Source organism: Xyrauchen texanus, chromosome 11, assembly GCF_025860055.1.
Source record: "Xyrauchen texanus isolate HMW12.3.18 chromosome 11, RBS_HiC_50CHRs, whole genome shotgun sequence".
Lineage (NCBI taxonomy): Eukaryota > Metazoa > Chordata > Actinopteri > Cypriniformes > Catostomidae > Xyrauchen > Xyrauchen texanus.
In genome coordinates, this window is record NC_068286.1 from 46,308,017 (window position 1) to 46,327,402 (window position 19,386).

General features: G+C 41.7%; 1 protein-coding gene across 3 annotated transcripts in view; it reads right to left on the minus strand.

Annotated features, from left to right (window-relative positions):
- lrba (LPS responsive beige-like anchor protein) overlaps positions 1-19,386 on the minus strand; it is a 333,604-nt gene that overhangs the window by 239,015 nt on the left and 75,203 nt on the right. For all 3 annotated transcript variants that reach the window (XM_052138116.1, XM_052138115.1, XM_052138114.1), the window contains exons 20-25: positions 17,675-17,798; positions 17,376-17,568; positions 3,863-5,146; positions 3,555-3,730; positions 2,686-2,839; positions 935-1,115 (exon numbers count right to left, since the gene is read on the minus strand). In XM_052138116.1, the coding sequence (XP_051994076.1) occupies positions 935-1,115; positions 2,686-2,839; positions 3,555-3,730; positions 3,863-5,146; positions 17,376-17,568; positions 17,675-17,798 (2,112 nt within the window). The remainder of the gene's footprint in view (positions 1-934; positions 1,116-2,685; positions 2,840-3,554; positions 3,731-3,862; positions 5,147-17,375; positions 17,569-17,674; positions 17,799-19,386) is intronic.

Sequence of the window (19,386 nt, forward strand, 5' to 3'; positions counted from 1 at the left end):
TTATTCCAGTGCCGGAACCGACCAGCTTTTTCCATTAAACTGTTCTAGTCGTTTTAGTAAGAGAGGGAGCAAGAGAAAGCACTCGAAGAGGAGGCATGGCGGGCAAAACCTTGTTACAGATCCCAAATCAGATTACACACTGGCAGACCTCATGAAATATTCATTTTATACTTTCAGCCGTCCTAAAAACAGGCTACAGTTTTTCTCCCTCTCCACCAATCGGGAGGCTCCGCCCAGCGCTTGGCGCACACTGTCGATTTAACATGCCGACCATTTTGTATGTGGGCGAGAGAACCGATGTGGCTAAGCGGAAGGGTAATAGTGTGGAGAACCATGATACTCAAGAGGAGGGAGAGTTTTGATGGTGTCTAGTTAGCTTCAGGGTGGGGCTTGTAAAGTGTGTGTGAGTGTGTATGTGAGGGGGAGAGAGAAATGAATTATTTAACCGATATGAACGTCTGGATTTCAGTTATGTGGCCCTGTTATGCAGCAGTGCAGTTTGTGATACATAGACATATAAAGAAGAAGGTGCCTCAGGCTAGAAAAAAGCCATTAAAGTCAATGGGCTGATGATGGTCGTCATTTTACAGCACTGCAGTGTGGAGAGCTTATAATAACACTATCACAGAACTCAAATGTAAGAGAGAGAGAAGAGAGAGAGAGAGAGAGAGAGAGTGAGTGAGAGAGTGAGAGAGTGAGAGAGAGAGAGAGAGAAAGAGAGAAAGAGAGAGAGAGATAGAGAGAGATAGAAAGAGATAGAAAGGGCAGTTATTATTACCAAATGAGCAAAAAAAAAAGAATAATACAAATTATTAAGGGATGAAAGAAGAGGAGGAGAAATGAGTGAGTGAGCAGGACATGGCAGGAAAAAAAACATCTGAAAGAGGTTTAGGGGTACAGAGATAGGAAATCAAAAACAAAGAGAGAGAGATACCCAAACGTAGGCACTGTCTCAGGATTCCTCCAGAGGACATGTTCTTCTCTGCCTCGATTTCTGTGAAGTTGAGTGAACTGGCGAAGATCAGCACGTCCACTAGATTGATAAGCCTCTGTAAGAACATCACTGATGCCTCCACAGCCAAACCTTGAGATGCTTCAATGTTCTCCAGCTCATGCTGCAAGACAGTGACATCATCATCATCATTGCATTAACTATTGCCTTCATTTTTGCTCCAATCATCACGTACGTTTATCATAACCCTCAGCTTTCAGGCCCAGATAGAATATGAAAACTCTTTTCGCATTTACTGCAAAATGTATAAATGATATTGAGAGGACTGTGCTCTTATTGGCAGCTGAAAGCATCATGAAATTACCCAAAATATTGAATAAACTATCATGCAAGTGGTGGGGAATGCGACCGAACGACAGAACGTCTATGAATGTCAGATGCTGCAACTCTTCGGGAATCTGAGAATGTTTCTGCTCAAGATCGTTTAAGAATAATCTTCATCTCCAGCCAGGTCGCCTAAGCAACCAAATTGGCCCAGTTGCTAGGGAGGGTAGAGTCGCATGGGGTAACCTCCTCGTGGTCACTATAATGTGTACATGTCTCCACAAGCGCTACGTCTCCGCGGTAAAGCGCTCAACAAGTCACGTGATAAGATGCGCGGATTGACGGTCTCAGACGCGGAGGCAACTGAGATTCGTCCTCCGCCACCCGGACTGAGGCGAGTCACTACGCCATCACGAGGACTTGGAGTGCATGTGAGTGTGTGGGTGTGTGCGAGTGCAATATGGTGCATATGTGTGTGTGTGTGTTTATGTGCATGTGTACATGTGTATGTGTGTGCGCGTGTGAGTCTGTGTGTGTGAGTGTGCAGGGGACATGTGTGTGCGTGTGTGTGTGCAAGTGAAATATGGTGCATGTGTGTGTGCGTCTGTGTGTGAGTGTATGTGTGAGTGCGCAAGTGCAATATGGTGCATGTGTGTGTGTGTGCCATGCGCATGTTTGCATGTGCGAGTGCAATATGGTGCGTGTGTGCATTTGTGTGTGCGTGTGTGAGTGTATATGTGCATGTGATTGTGCAATATGGTGCGTGTGTGTATGTGCGTGAGTGTATGTGTGAGTGTGTGTGTGTGTATGTGTGCGTGTATATTTGCGAGTGCAATATGGTGCATGCATGTGTGTGCGTGTATGTGTGTGTGTGCGCAATATGGTCTCAGACGCGGAGGCAACTGAGATTCGTCCTCCGCCACCCGGACTGAGGCGAGTCACTACGCCACCACGAGGACTTGGAGTGCATTGGGAATTGGGCATTTCAAATTGGGAAGATTTGGGGAGAGAAACAAAAAGGGGAAAAATGAATAATAATCATCGCCTTTAGGATCTTAGTTAGGTCTTATCAGCCTCACTAAACACTGGTGTTGTGGAGTGAAAGATCTCTGCGTGTAATGAGCAGACATGAAAGCAAGTCAGCACAGTTTGCAGTCTTATAAGATCTGTGTTTGTTCCATTTCTCAGCCTTTCACTTTCTTGCTTAAGGGAATTTGTGTCTACATATTTTAAGAGCGTACACTTCCACTATTCCCAAGACTGGACTGTCTTCTTATCAACTTGGATGATATTGTTTAGTGCATGTTGATAGGTTGCGGTTTAGCTTTGGAGAGTATTAACGGTGCTTCACTGTGAATTAAATGAGTTAATGATGGCAGAATATGTTGGACACACAAACACACACTGACCGTAGAGGAGGTGGCTGCAGAGAGCAAAGGAAGGATTCCTCCGCAGGCCATGATGAGGTTGTCCACCACCTGAGAGACGAGATGGACGGTGTTGTGTACAAACACCACATTCTCACTGCTGTTCACAAAGTCCATTATGGTCTTGCTCGAATGACTATGGGGAGAGAGGTGACATTACCAATGCAAGAAACAATTAGTTTTAGTGGTTGTTAGCTATCAAATGCATGGGACTAACTACTATTTCAATTTAAATACATATACTATTCCTTTCTGTCTGTCTTAAGCCCAAAGTATACTTCGGTTTTGACGTGAATGCTTAGCGTATACTTACAGTGGAACGCTCGGTCTTTCAATGTATACGCCATTTGACTGTGCACGCAAATGCATGCCGTTCATGCATGTGCGCTACAACCACTATGAGATACCAGACTATTTCTCTTGAGAGGTTTAGACCCTTATAGATGACTTTATAGTCCTTCAGACTCAAGTTCTACATATGCAGGGATATCATGACCTCCTCACACGCGCCCACTTGACGTGCACATCCCCCGTTGTTGTTTCAGTGTTGAGTGTTGCCATCATGTGGACCAAGTAATTGGCACACATCAGTCCAGGCTCATGTCAAAGTGCGCTTTCAGAGTACAATGCATTCAGTGCTTGAGGACTCTGCTGATAAATACATTTGCATCACATCACGCATCTAATCGACGTATACTTTGGGCATTAGCGTGCCAATGCTTTCCCATCTGCGTGCCATAACCATTTAAGGTTGCCAAAACCTGGCTTAGCAAAAATGATTTACAAAGTTGAGTAAACATGTCAACTCAAGAGTCATCTAGGTCTGGTTTGATTATTGGAATTTCTCTCACCTTCTCCACATCTGTACATCTGTCTCTATGGAGAAGAGAAGGTCAGTCAGAAGACGCTGGTGCATTTGAGACCACTTGAACTCTGGGATGCGGAACATGGTGGACCGTGCTGAAGACGAGCTCTCGTTGCCCTGGCCTGAGGCACTTGAGGCAGCTGCTTGGTTTTGGCTCAGGTTCTGTACACGAGACATTAATTACTCTAACAATTGCATTATGTGGCCTACTTGGAAAATCAGATCATTCATTAAATTCAGAAATTTCTGTGTTGCAGTTCTAATGTTCAAGGTAAAGTCTAAAACTCGACATACGGTTGTTGATGTCTCCTTCAGCTCCAATCTCTCTGTATCCGAGGCTACACTTGACACATCCAGTCTAGCAATTTTAATCTCTTTGGTTTTAATTGCTGAGCTCTCAGTTCCTGTTGCCTTCAGAGTGTCTTGGTTGGTCCCTGCATTCTGTGAGATAGCCTCAACGCTGGGGCTAACCTCTGCCGCCTCCGTAGGACGTCCCGTGGATTCCCCTGTCTTTTCTGCCTCACTAGGCTGACTCACTGTGGCTCCTGGCTCTGCAATCTGACCCTCTGTGTTCAAATCTACCTCCACCATGGGGGCTGATGCATCAGTGCTTTTCTCTGCCTTAGAAAGGTCCTTCTCAACTCTCCTGTCTTGATTGGTTTCTGGCGTATTCTCGCTCTTCTTTCCTTCGATTTCATTTTCAGCACTACCGTTATCCTTCTCACCATCTCTCGCTGAAGTTGAAACAGCAGAAGACTCCTCCACGCTGTCATCATTGACCTTCACGGAGTTGCTGACTGTAGAAACATCAGTGTGCTCTTCGTTTGTGACAGAGGCTTCGACGATGGTTTTCTGTTGGCCCGAAATCTCAGAAGAAGCTTCAGTGGCAGAGCTCAGAACCTCTTTCTCCTGATCTTCTACCTGACTATTTTGGTCAGTTTCAGGATCACTCGTTTTACCATCTGTTTCCTCTGAAATCTTCACAGCTTCAGTTTCTACTTTGGTGTCCATTGCAGTCTGTGCAATGTTTGCATCATTGGTTACATATGTCTGAAGAGCATCTCCGTCCTTTTTCTCTTTATCCTCCCCAACGTCCTTTCCATAATCCCTTTCAGCCTTCATCATGCCAGACTCAACCCCAATCGTTTCATGTTCTTCGTCGATTTTAGCCCTTGTATGTTCAACATTTCTCATTTCATTATCCTTTCCTGGTTCTTTTGTTGAGTCCTCTTCACCTTCAACCCCTACATGTGGCTCTAGTGAAGCTGCAGCTCTGTCTGTGATTCTTTCTTCCTCTTCTCTGGCCATTATGTTGGACACTGTGACAGGGACTTGGGTCCTGCTCTCCTCACTGTCTCCAAGCTGATCGGAACCTTGATCCTCCACGTGTAGCTCAATTACAGTAGATGGAGCGATCTCTTCTGTCTGCAGCTCACCATTGGCATCAGCAAGGAGCTCAGAATCCCGGCTGACACCAGAGATCGATCTGATTCTGGTTTCAGACCCTCCCTCAGAACCCATACGCTGGTACTCGTGGAACATTTGGGCCAGATTTTCTTTGTGTTGCTCAAAGGTGACCTGAAGAAACAGGCAGTGAGACAATATGGTGAACTATTACTTCAAAATCAAAACATGCCAAACAAAACAGACATCAGCTCTGTCCCAAAACATAGTGAGCTGCCTTGATATCTATTGCCTGCATAGCCAACTGCCATCAAAGGCAGCATCCTAACAAGAAAAGGCATGAAACTGATCAATTTGGGGTGCTCTACTTAGGCAACAACTTCCCCCAAAATGCACAAGAGACTCAAACCACAACAGTTTTTTATAGAGTTTGCATTATGATGCTAAGGTAACACTGCGGTACTCTAAAAAGCATTAAATTACCCAAATAATTATTACCACCCAATTACCCTAAAATGACCAAACACAATTCGTTGGTGAAAGTCTATTTATTATTTAGCAACATTTACCAATACTTTTCAGTACAGAGTTCATTTAATTGCAAGTTTGACATTTCATTCTCTCCACAAAATTGTCCAAAAAGGTATCTTAGAAGGCAACAAAAACGATGAACTTTTGGAACAACTTTCACTTTGGAAGTGCACCCATTATGCCTGAAAATTCGGCCTTTACAGGCAGCTCACTAGGTTTTGGAAGACTTAAGATCTCTGTAAAATTCCACGAGAGCACTGATGTGATATTTGCAATGGATCGGTGTTGAAAATGGCTGCGTATTCTCATGCAAGAACTTGCACTGTTCACATGACCACTTGCTTTTGCGAGAAATATTCGTGAGCCATTGTGAACAAGCTTTTCTCAAGCACTTGTGAACATGCAAAATAGAGCTATGGTGAAAGTTAAGATATTCTCTGTAAAATAACTTGCATTTCAAATTGATTACACCAAAGCCACCCTTACGACTTCAGAAAACTTGGAACAAGATGCACGAGTCACAATGACTACATTTATGATGCTTTTGAGTCTTTTTTAAGCTTTAAAGTGAGTCTCTATTAGCTGCCATTAAATCAGCAAACAGGATATCCTTCAAAATTCTTCTTTAGTGTTTTGGAGAAGAAAGAAAATTCAAACAGGTTTGAAATGACATGAGGGCAATTAAATGATGACATCATTTTTATTTTTAAGTTTCTTCATATCGATTAAAGACGCTTCTTATCGGGGCCTGGGTAGCTCAGTGGTAAAAACGCTGGCTACCACCCCTGGAGTCGCGAGTTCGAGTGACTCCAGCCAGGTCTCCTTAGCAACCAAATTGGCCCGGTTGCTAGGGAGGGTCTGGGTATCTCAGCAAGTATTGACGCTGACTATCACACCTGGAGTCGTGAGTTTGAATTCAGGGTGTGCTGAGTGACTCCTGCCAGGTCTCCTAAGCAACCAAATTGGCCCGGTTGCTCGGGAAGGTAGAGTCACATGGGGTAACCTCCTCATGATCTTTATAATGTGGTTCTCGCTCTAGATGAGGCGCGTGGTGAGTTGTGCATGGATGCCCCGGTGAATGGCGTGAGCACACTGGGAATTGGGCATTCCAAATTGGGAGAAAAACGGGAGTTACTCTGGGAAATAGGCTAACTGTAGAAATGCGGTTTTACCAGGTGGGCTAAACAGAAGCCTCCACATGAACTATGTCTCCGCGGTAACGCGCTCAACAAGCCACGTGATAAGATGCGTGGATTGACGGTCTCAGACATGGAGGCAGCTGAGATTCGTCCTCCGCCACCCGGATTGAGGCAAGTCACTACGCCACCACGAGGACTTAGAGCGCATTGGGAATTCCAAATTGGGAGAAAAGGGGGAGAAAATCCCAAAAAAGGAGAAAAAGATGCTTCTTATCAATCTTACTGTTGTCAACAGTAGAGAAAGATAAACAACTCAGGAATTTGCATCATATTACCTGACTAACATGGCAATGACTGACTGAGCCAATTCTTTATCTGCGTCTTAACAAGTGAAAAGGGAAATAGCTGCTTGTGTTCAAGACTGCAATTTGGAGCACACAGTGCACAGCGTCTGCAGATACAACCCACCTCAATTTATCAAAGCAACACAACAGACAGAAAGTCAAACACACCACTGAGGGAATGAGAAACAACACTTGCAAATTCCACACCAATGTGCATGCATATGTATTTAGGCAAGAACCCCTTATTATAAGTAAATAATTAGCCGTTATTGTTCTAAATTAGCCCGCAACAAGCCTGGCCATTAATCTTCCATGCGGTCTGATCGGTAATCCATGGCTGTTTTCTCTATACGGACAGCTTAGAAATGCATGGCTAGTTCTCTCCCTCTCCTGACTCTCTTCTTTGAAAATGCATGCCCATTAGTTTGGGCTTAATTTGACACTTAACATTTAGCTATTGAATCCACACTCTTTATCTCCAGAACAAGCCAGCAGCAGCCCTCCATGTTGGATACAAAATCAAGGTACTCTAGAGCGCCATATGTATAAAGCCACTCGAAAACAATTAGAGGAAGGGTACACATTAAATAAATGGCTGCATAGGAGCATAGGAGCTCTAGTAAACCACTAACAGTTTAAAGAACTGCTCTGAGCACATGAGGCCCCACATTATCTAGTTAGGTATAATCTTCAAGAATCAGTAAGTATACCATATACAGTTAAAAAGAAAAAAATCCTCATATGTACTCTAAAAGCACCTCATTGTCTGGCAGCTCTCCATAATGCGTACCAATAAAGTATTATGTCATGTGAAAAGCATTAATTACTATAACCAGCATACAGTACACGTGAGCTCTTTGCATGTCGTGGAGATAGAGTTACTCTGGGAATCGGGCTAACTGTAGAAATGCGGTTATAAAATGCAGTCTGTATACCACCGGGTGGGCTAAACATCAGTTTTAAATTTGATCAATTGTAATTTGATCAACTCTCTAGATGTGGGGTAAGGAAAAACAATGAAGGCTTCATAATGTGGCAGCCACGTTTTTATCAACAGGACGTCAACTTTTACAGAGGCATCAATAATTTACATAGGGAAAGCACTTACTAAAAGCTCTTATGTATTACTATAAATACAGCAATACCAGATAACACACGGGATGTTGCAATTGCACAATTCAATCTAAGGTAGAGTATTTATTCAGAAGATCCTGCATCAACAGAAGCAATCAGACTGCAAGCTCAGCAGCAGAACGAAACGCGTTTAAATCACCGATCTTAGATCAGCAGGGAGAAGTCGGCCACAGACTCTCACAGTAGGTAGCCATATTTAGATCAATATATAGTCAGTAACCGCACAACAAAGGGGAAATAGGGACCTTGAGAATGCTCTAATTGGATTAGCTAAATGCAATTCCATCCCTCTAAAAATCAATGTGGTCAGCAGACTGAATACCTTCCCTTCTGTCCAATTTTTCCAGCCATACACTCTTAGCCGTCTAGATGAGAGTGGATATACGTAAACAGAAGAAGAGCTCACGAGAGAGAACAGTTTTTCTTGACAAAAGAACAGATGGTTGTCTTCAGATGGTTATTTATATTTTCAGTTTTAGTGTGTCAATAGGAAATATACATGTTAAGTCTCCCAAACATTCCTTATGCATATAGAAAAGATTAGAATAGAAGAACAGGGAGTCCTGCAACAGATGGCATTGCCCCCATAGAGCCCCCCATTGAACATCGGGTCAGTCTGAGATTACGTAAAGAGACAGAAGCAATCGAGACAGCCAAAATGGATCAACAATCGCCAACAACCATGAAAACTGTGTCCAGGTGTACCTAGGAGAATTGGGGCTGTTTTAAAGGCAAAGGTGGTCACACCGAATATTGATTAGCTTTTATTTATGTTTACTGGACTTTGTATGATGTTAAATGATAAATGAAAACTATTCATGGCATTATTTCTGAAGACATCCTCACTATGCAACATTTCTCACAAGTGCCTAAAACTTTTGCACATCGCTGTATATACACTGTATGGAGCAAAGTATTGGGCCACGCATCTTAATCATTGAATTCAGGTGTTTTATTCAGTCCCATTGCCACAGGTGTATAAAATCAAGCACCTAGCCATGAAGTCTGCCTTTACAAACATTTGTGAACGAATGGGTCGTTCTAAAGAGCTCGCTGAATTTGAGTGTGGTACTGTAATAGGATGCCACCGTTGCAACAAGTCAGTTCGTGAAATGTCTTCCCGCCTAGATTTTCCACGTACTACTGTTAGTGGTATTATTGCAAAGTGGAAGCGTTTAGGAACCACAGCAACTCGACCACGTAAAGTTACAGAGCGGGGTCGCAGAGTGCTGAGGTGCATAGAACGTAAATGTCGCCAACGCTCTGTTGACCTCCAGACCTCCTCTGGCATTAACATCAGCATAAACACTGTGCGCCGGGAGCTTCATGGCATGGGTTTCCATGGTCGAGCGGCTGTATGCAAGCCTTACGTGACCAAGCACAATGCCAAGCGTACAATGGTGTATAGCACACCACCACTGGACTCTGGAGCAGTGGAAATGTATTCTGTGGACTGACGACGAATCAAGCTTCTCTATCTGGCAGTCTGATGGACGAGTCTGGGTTTGGCGAATGCCAGAAGAACGTTACTTGCCTGACTGCATTGTGCCAACTGTAAAGTTTGGTGGAGGAGGGATAATGCTATGGGGTTGTTTTCTGGGGTTGGCCTAGGCCCTTCCAACTTTGTGGAAACAGTTTGGGCATGACGGTGCCCCAGTGCACAAAGCAAGGTCCATAAAGGCATGGTCGGATGAGTTTGGTGTGGAGGAACCTGACTGGCCCGCACAGAGCCCTGACCTCAACCCCACTGAACACGTTTGGGATGAACTAGAACGGAGATTGCGAGCCAGGCCCTATCGTCCAACATCAGTGTCTAACTTCACAAATGCTCTTCTGGAAGAATGGGAAAAAATTCCAACAGACACTCCAAAATCTTGTAGAAAGCCTTCCCAAAGGAGTGGAAGCTATTATAGCTGCAAAGGGGGGACCAACTCGATATTGATGCCTATGGATTTAGAATGGGATGTCATAAAAGCTCCTGTATGTGTCCCAATACTTTTGTCCATATAGAGTATAAGGGTTGACATGAAAAGTATTAAATACTATTATTAAAATAAAGAACTGCACTAAATATGCTCTTCAAAGAACATGACGACACTGACATTAAACTAGCACAGCTATGTTAAAAATTGGTTGCCTGGGACAAAAGTCAATTACACAATTCAGTTGTATAGAAACATCTGGCCACAGAATGCATCAGAATTTAGTACCATAATTTAGCAACCAAGTGTGACCAAATTTGCATCAAACTTGCTTTGTGATGGCATGTTATGCTGGCAAAGTGCATGTCATTTAAAGTGAATGGTTGATCAATGCCATTGTCTTAAAACAGTCAATTATATCTATGTTTTAAAGCTTCCAGCTCGATTTTGTGCCTATCTACGAGTTTATTCAATACAAACTGGCTGCAGCGGTGCATCTCTATCTTTACTAGCAATACTGGATCCAATTGTCTTCTAAATCCATAGTATTGCTGTTGACAAGCCCGTATGCCTTTCTTTTATTCGTGGGACACTAAAGGAGATATTAGGCAGAATGACAGTGTAGAACGGAGGAGGGCGGGGTCGGAATGACCCACGCCCAGCCCCGCCCTCCTCTGCTCTACAGACAGCCTCAGTCACCATTCACTTTTGTTGTATGGAGAGACAAAAAAAAGATGCCATGAACGTTAATGTTGACTGATGCTAATATTCGGCCTAATATCATCTTTTGCATTCCACAGAAGAAACGAAGAGATTATTGGAAATAAACTCAGTATCAAACAATATTATTTAGACCCTCTATAAATAAAAAAAGCAACAGATTGTTTCGTTCAACTGGAGTGTGTTTCATCTTGCACCATACAATTCAATATAAATGTCTCCCCTTAAAGCACACCTAACAACGTGTTTTTTATATACACTGTGGCAGGGCGGAGGGCGGGTCGTGAACATACACACCCGGTCCCTTAACAGGCTAATCAAGCATCCGAGAGGGATAAAGGCCGACTGCGGAGGATTGTGCGGGAGAGAGAGATGGTTTACGGACATGTCCGTCATGTGTGTGTTTGTGTCTTTAAGTTTTTCATTAAAATGTAATTTATATTGTCAAGCCGGTTCTCGCCGCCTCCTTGCCCGTCTAAATCCCTTTACATATATATATATATAAAATTTTATTATTTTTTGATGAGTTATGTAGTGTTCATTAAACTCTATTGTCCTCAAAGTGTCCAAAGAACATGATGGATATATGGACATACGTATACCACTAAACTATGGACAATTTTTTAATGGACAAACAAGCAGCTATATATATATATACATACTGTAGTTCTAAATCCTACGCTAAATTCAGATTGGATGAGTTGTGCTCGAAGCCATTGTGAATTGGTGATAAACGCACACCTGTTGTGTTAAGTTGCTACAGTGATTTGACAGCAGTTAAGGTGGTTTTAGGCACCCGCAATGCCTAAGAACCCCACTAACCTTAAAATCACTGTAACACAGATTCTCTGGTTTATCACTTCAACCAGCAGTTAAGATGCCAAATCAATCCACTGTACTTTAAAAAAGTCCTTCTTTTTAATTCAAACCAATGACTTTCCTCCAAAAGCCCTTAGAGAACTCTAAAACATAGTGTGACGTCCCAGGAGGTCACAGATCTCTCCATAGGGCACTCTAGGATTAAACTAAAGGCTCCAGGGGAGTAGCCACATTCTCAGGACCATTACAGCGTCCCCTTCACCCATTAAGATGCTCCTTACAGTGGAACTCAATAGTGCTGACTATGAAAGCATGAAGGGCACCAAGTCATTCACAAGGTGATCACTTCCAGTAGGAATGTGTCTCTGTAGCTGCTGTGTGGAGCTGCATCTCATTTATGTGCAGTGCTGGGACAGGGGCACCTTGGGTTAGCTGTGGTGTCAGCAGGCCCATCTGCAGAAACATCTGTCTGCCTACACTGAGCTGGCTGGAGAGGAGACTTCATCTCCTTCATACAACTACACACACACACACACACACACACACACACACACACACACACACACACACACCTTATACACAGTCAAGCAGCAACCAGATCCAATTCTGAAAAACACACTTAAGAGGTTATTTTATGAAGACCGCAGTCATTCTCCATAAGAGGTAAATTACATATTAAATAGAGAATATATTCATGGTTGGTTAACTAATGTAGTTAACTAACACTAACGATTATAATCTCATTGTAAAGTCTGAATTCAGAATATCATGATGTAATTCATTTGATTATTATTTTTAATGATTGTCAGTCATACTGTACTAAATACAGCCCTAAATAGTATATGTACATGCAATCTTAAAATATGCATCACATTCCATCCGTATAAACTTTTTTAAAACACTAACGCATCAAGATGTATATACACCGATCAGCCACAACATTAAAACCACCTGCCTAAATATGGTGTAGGTCCCCCTCGTGCCGCCAAAACAGCACCAAAACCTCTCTAACAGCCCAACAATCATGCCACGGTACCAAATCACTGAGATCATATTTTTTTCTCCATTCTGATGGTTGACGTGAACATAAACGGGAGCTCCTGACCCGTATCTGCATGATTTTATGCACTGTTGACACACGATTGGCTAATTGGATGATTGTTGGTGCCAGACGGGCTGGTTCGAGTATTTCTGGGATTTTCACGCACAACAGTCTCTAGAATTTACTCGGAATGGCGCTAAAAACACAAAACATTCAGTGAGCGGCAGTTCTTGTTGATGAGAGAGGTCACCAGAGAATGGACAGACTGGTTTGAACTGAAAGTCTACGGTAACTCAGATAACCACTCTGTACAATTGAGGGAGAAGAATAGTTCTGAGATGCGAGTTGGCGCTGTTTGGTGGCACGAGGGGGACCTATACAATATTTATGCAGGGGGTTTCAATGTTGCAGCTGATCGATGTATATTATGACATATTCGATAACATGAGTCTAAATGAATCTTACATTTACACAACATTAATATTCTAAGGCTATTGTACAGTGAGCTGGAAAAAACATACAGAATGTGCATTTACTTGTTGAAATGCATTTATTTATTAAAAATGCATTTATTATTTAAGACGTTCCCAAAACACCCAAAATGTATACAGTACATGCGTTCACATTTACATCTTTAAGATGCAATCACACTCTCTCTCTGCTTCACACACAATGTCTCTCTCTCGCACACGCACGCACACACGCACGGGCGCACACACACACACACACACAGTCAGGCCAGCCCCTGCAGCTGTGAAAGGGAGAGCTACAGTGACAAACAGCTCTCCTACTCCAGAGTTGGCAGGAAATCTATCACCCCGGACAATAAAATTGCAATTGAGTTTCTTTAGCTTTTTTTCCCCTCAGCAGATGCATCTCTCCAGCTCTGCGGTGCTGCACCTTTCCAGTTCATGCACACGGCCCCCCTTTTCTGAAAAAGCACTGCTTTTAGATCAGAGCAGAGATGCTATAAACAGAACAGCACCTTTCCTGCATTAATCTTGTGCAATCAAAGTGCATAAAAGCAATTACAGGCTTGATCCGTAGGATGATCAATTTGTGTGCACTTGACACAGCAGTGAACTACTTTAGGAATGCAAGCGGACTCGTACAAAATGTCTCTATATGAAAAAGCTGAAAGCAAAGAACACTATAATGCTGTAACACAGTTCAATGACGCATTTTATTTTATTTAAAATCACACAACTATAAAATCTAGAATCGCAGGGTTTTAATTATGAGATCAAGAACAACAAAGATCTTTTTTTTTCTTTTTTCTTTTTTTTTAGTATTTCTACACCAAATATCATTATTATTATCATTAGAATCTGTATGTGTTTCAACATGCTTGTGAATTTGCATTCAGGGATGTACAGTACATCAGTGATTGGTATTTAGCAGTATTAGCATCTTTTGTTTGTTGTATTAATGCCCAATATTGTTAGCAGATAATAGCAGAGCAGATTTGTTTCTAATTCAAATTGTTTACCATTTTTCTATACCAAGTTGCAAAAAAAAATACTCAACTGTTATTGATCTTTTCTACCATAAATGTCAATGTTTTGATGGCAGATTGCACATAAACCATGTAAAATCCAATATTGGGGAATTAGTTATGAAAACATTTTCAGGACTCTTTAATTTAAAAGGAAAAAGTTAGAAATATCTTTAGGCTTTATAGATACAGTACAGACAGACAGACAGGTAGGTAGGTACTGTGGACAGACAGACAGACAGACAGACAGACAGATAGTGTGGACAGAGAGACAGACAGACAGACAGATAGTGTGGACAGAGAGACAGACAGACAGAGATACTGTGGACAGACAGACAGACAGAGAGAGATACTGTGGACAGACAGACAGACAGAGAGAGATACTGTGGACAGACAGACAGACAGACAGATAGATACTGAGGACAGACAGACAGACAGACAGATACTGAGGACAGACAGACAGACAGACAGACAGAGTGTGGACAGACAGACAGACAGACAGATAGATACTGTTGACAGACAGACAGACAGATAAATTCTGTGGACAGAGAGACAGACAGACAGACAGACAGACAGAGAGAGATACTGTGGACAGACAGACAGACAGACAGACAGACAGATAGATACTGTGGACAGACAGACAGATAGAGAGAGATAATGTGGACAGACAGACAGACAGACAGATAGATACTGTTGACAGACAGACAGACCGACAGACAGACAGATTGTGTGGACGGACAGACAGACAGACAGATAGAGAGAGATACTGTGGACAGACAGACAGACCGACAGACAGACAGATAGATACTGTGGACGGACAGACAGACAGACAGACAGACAGATAGATACTGTGGACGGACAGACAGACAGACAGACAGATAGATACTGTGGACGGACAGACAGACAGATAGATAGATACATACTGTGGACAGACAGGCAGATATATAGATACATACTGTGGACGGACAGACAGACAGACAGAAACTGTGGACAGACAGACAGATCCTGTGGACAGATAGACAGACAGACACATAGATAGATACATACTGTGAACGGACAGACAGACAGACAGACAGATACATATTGTGGACAGACAGACAGACAGACAGACAGACAGAGTACAGCATATATATATATATATGTACACACACACACACACACACACAGTATATATAATGAGCAATGTAAGACTATTTACAACACAGCATATTTACATTCATGATCAGTCAAATTTAAGCCCTAAATACTGAACAGAATATTTGTTTGTTTGTTTGTTTGTTTAATGTGTGCAGATACATATGGGTTAACTCTATCTTACACACTGTCTACATAATGAGAATTTCTCCTCTGTTCTTGAAGTTAAAATAATGCTGCATTGGCTGGTAAATAAGCACCCAGCATGCACTACATGACTCATTCCTGCACTTCTCGCTGTGTGGCTCAGCTGCACCCCCAAGTGGCCACAAACAACAGCACAGCCACTGAGTCTAAATCAGGCAGTACCCAAACCTGCAGTCTCACACCAAATGACTTCACTACACTTGGAACCGTGTCCATATTACAATATCAACAGAGCATCTTAAAATGGACATTTCAGAAACTGGAAGCTCCAAGAGTTCTCCAAAACATTGAGGCAATTCAATGTCTAAATAAAAGTTTGAACAGAGGGTTTGGCAGCAGAGGCAAATACAGATTCTAATCTGAGAACGGAGGATTCTGGATGATTATAGAGTGTAATAACAGTGGATTATTGCTAATGCAGAGAGTCGGAGAGCAGGAGGGGAAGAGAGAAGTTTACAGCCAGTGCTGGAGGATGGAAGAGACACAGAGAGGTCTTTGTGCACAGGGCTTAAATTATAAAATGAGACACAAGAGATGGAAAAGCAGCAGGATGATAAGAATACTGTAAATATACACAAAAACACATGGATAGCTGTGAAGAAATAGATGTTGAATCATAAGGATCATAATTACAGTTAACTTCACAATGTGCTATTTGAATGAGCATATGTGTGCGTGTCTGTGCGTGCATGTTTGTGTATGTGCGAGTGCGTTTATGTGCCTGTGTGTGTGCGGCGTGTTTGTGTGTGCACATGCATGCGCTTGTGTGTGTTTGTGTGCATGCAGGCATGCGCTTGTGTGTGTGTGTTTGTGTGCATGCAGGCATGTGCTTGTGTGTGTGTGTTTGTGTGCATGCAGGCATGTGCTTGTGTGTGTGTGTTTGTGTGCATGCAGGCATGTGCTTGTGTGTGTGTTTGTGTGCATGCAGGCATGTGCTTGTGTGTGTGTGTTTGTGCATGTGTGCGCTTGTGTGTGTGCGTTTGTGCATGTGTGTGCGTGCGTTTATGTGCGTGCATGCGTTTGTGTGTGTTTGTGTGCATGCATGCGTGTGCTTGTGTGTGCATGTGTGCATTTGTGTGCGTGCATGCTTGTGTGTGTGTGTGCACGTGTTTGTGTGCGTGCGCTTGTGTGTGTTTGTGTGCGTGCGTGCACGCGCTTGTGTGTGCGAGTGTGTGTTTGTGTGCGTGCGCTTGTGTGTGTGGGCATGCGTGAGCTTGTGCGTGTGTGTGCGTGCATGTGTTTGTGTGCGTGCATGCATGCATGCGCTTGTGTGTGTGTGTGCATTTGTGTGCGTGCATGCGCTTGTGTGTGCGAGTGTGTGTTTGTATGCGTGCGCTTGTGTGTGTGGGCATGCGTGCGCTTGTGCGTGTGTGTGCGTGCATGTGTTTGTGTGCGTGCATGCATGCATGCGCTTGTGTGTGTGTGTGCATTTGTGTGCGTGCATGCGCTTGTGTGTGCGAGTGTGTGTTTGTGTGCGTGCGCTTGTGTGTGTGCATGCGTGCGCTTGTGTGCGTGCGTGTGTGCATGCGTGTGCTTGTGTGCGTGTGCGAGCGTGTTTGTGTGTGTGCATGCGTTTGTGTGTGTGTGTGCATTTGTGTGCGTGCATGTGTGTGTGTGTGCGCGTGTTTGTGTGCGTGTGTGCATGAGCTTGTGTGTGTGTGTTTGTGTGCATGAGCTTGTGTGTGTGTGCGCGTGTGTTTGTGTGCGTGCATGCGTGCGCTTGTGTGTGCGAGTGTGTGTTTGTGTGCGTGCGCGAGTGTGTGTTTGTGTGCGTGCATAAGTGTGTGTTTGTGTGCGTGCATGCGTGCGCAAGTGTGTGTTTGTGTGCGTGCGTGCATGCGTTTGTGTGTGCGAGTGTGTGTGTGCATGCGTGCGCTTGTGTGTGCGTGCGTGTGTGCGCGCGTTTGGGTCCTGACCTTGGAGTGTGTGATGGAGAGTGTATCCACCCACACGCGCCAGCCGCCCCACTCGTACTTAATGGCGTGATAGAGAAGGATGCGAAAGATGGCGTACACCATCTCTGTGACCTTCTGCTCCTCGCTGTTCTTTGGGTTTATAAAGCACAAAGACAGCATCCATTCCTGCCACACCGAGCACTGCAACAGACTCCTACAGAAAACAACAACAACAGCATTTATAATCAGCACGTTTGATCTGTATTCATTTCAGATCAAGTTGTGCTCATGATGAAGGTCAGGGCTCCTTCGCTCCTCACCTGCGGTTCTCTCGGCTGTTGTTGAAGAGTTTGATCATGTCCGAGAGAAAGATCCGTCTCACTTCCATGCTCTCTGGACCTACATGAGTATTCTTCAGGAGAGCAGCAATCACCTTTAAGACCTCTGATGGGACAGAACATTTTCTACCTTTAGCACAAATTACTATAACTTATCGCAACATATCTGACAATCTAGATTCTTTTATTTCATGACTATATTCACTATTATATTGAGTTCTTGTAAAGATTAACTTTGATTAACTTCTTTACTACCGGTAGTTCTTAAATATGCATCAAATAATAATAATATTATCAAATGTACTAATTAATAGAAAAAAAGTCAATAACACATACAGTACAGTTCTAACATTAAAACATAAATCACTGATTCTTGAGAAATGGGACAAAACATGTCCTAAATAAAAGTCATCTTTATGTTAAAAATCAAGAGATTCATAATAATAAAAATACTGAAGCCGTTCAATCTAAAAGAAAGGTGTATACCATGGGCATTCATTATTTATACTTCTTAATAATGTAATCAGAATTATTTTTAAATTCATGCTTTATACTTGGAAGCACGTGTAATTGAACCCGTCCTCAGCAAGAGGTCACAATGTTAAACTGCCAAACAAAGTGTTTAAAAATGCAACAAATTCATCAATATAAATATCAAATGAATTTGCCATTTAAGCTGTCAATCAAAATTGTGTCCTCCCTTTGCATCAACACCATCAGGGTTAAATCGGACAATGTCATGGTCAGCTATAACTCTTGAGGACCCCTTTCACACTTCCTGCTCATGGTGGATGCAACAGTAGGACACGCGGTCTCACAGTTTCAACACGTCAACTCTGTGATCCCGTTTGTGATCATTTCTGTTGAGAATTGTGGAATAAGTTTGTGATTTTAGTTTAGATTATAAAGGCAGCTTCAATGGAGGAAAAAAACAATGTTTCCAGTGTGAAAACAGAAAACGAAATGTATAAAATGTATTTTATCACTTAACTCATTTACTGAACACCATTTATTAGATAATTAAAGGCTTTAAACTGTTGTTAGATGATACAAATAAAATAGCGTGCTTTCAGTGTGTCTGAAAGTAAAATAAAATAATAATATAATACTATATGTAATAATAACATAATTTCATATAATAATAATAAACTATAATATAATACAGTAATAATATAATAATAATATAATAACAATATATTAATAATAATATAATAATAATAATAATATATTTAATATGATATAATAATAATATATAATAGAATAATAATAAACTATAAAATAATATAGTAATAAAAATAATAGAATAATAATAAACAATAAAATAATATAGTAATAATAATAATATTATATACAATAAATAATAATAATAAACAATAAAATAATATAGTAATAATAATAGTATTATACATAATAATAATAATAAACAATAAAATAATATAGTAATAATAATAATATTATATACAATAAATAATAATAATAAACAATAAAATAATATAGTAATAATAATAGTATTATACATAATAATAAACAATAAAATAATATAGTAATAATAATAATATATTTAATATTATATAATAATAATATATAATAGAATAATAATAAACTATAAAAATAATATAGTAATGATAATAATAATAATAATAATATATAATAGAATAAAAATAAACTATAAAATAATATAGTAATAATAATAA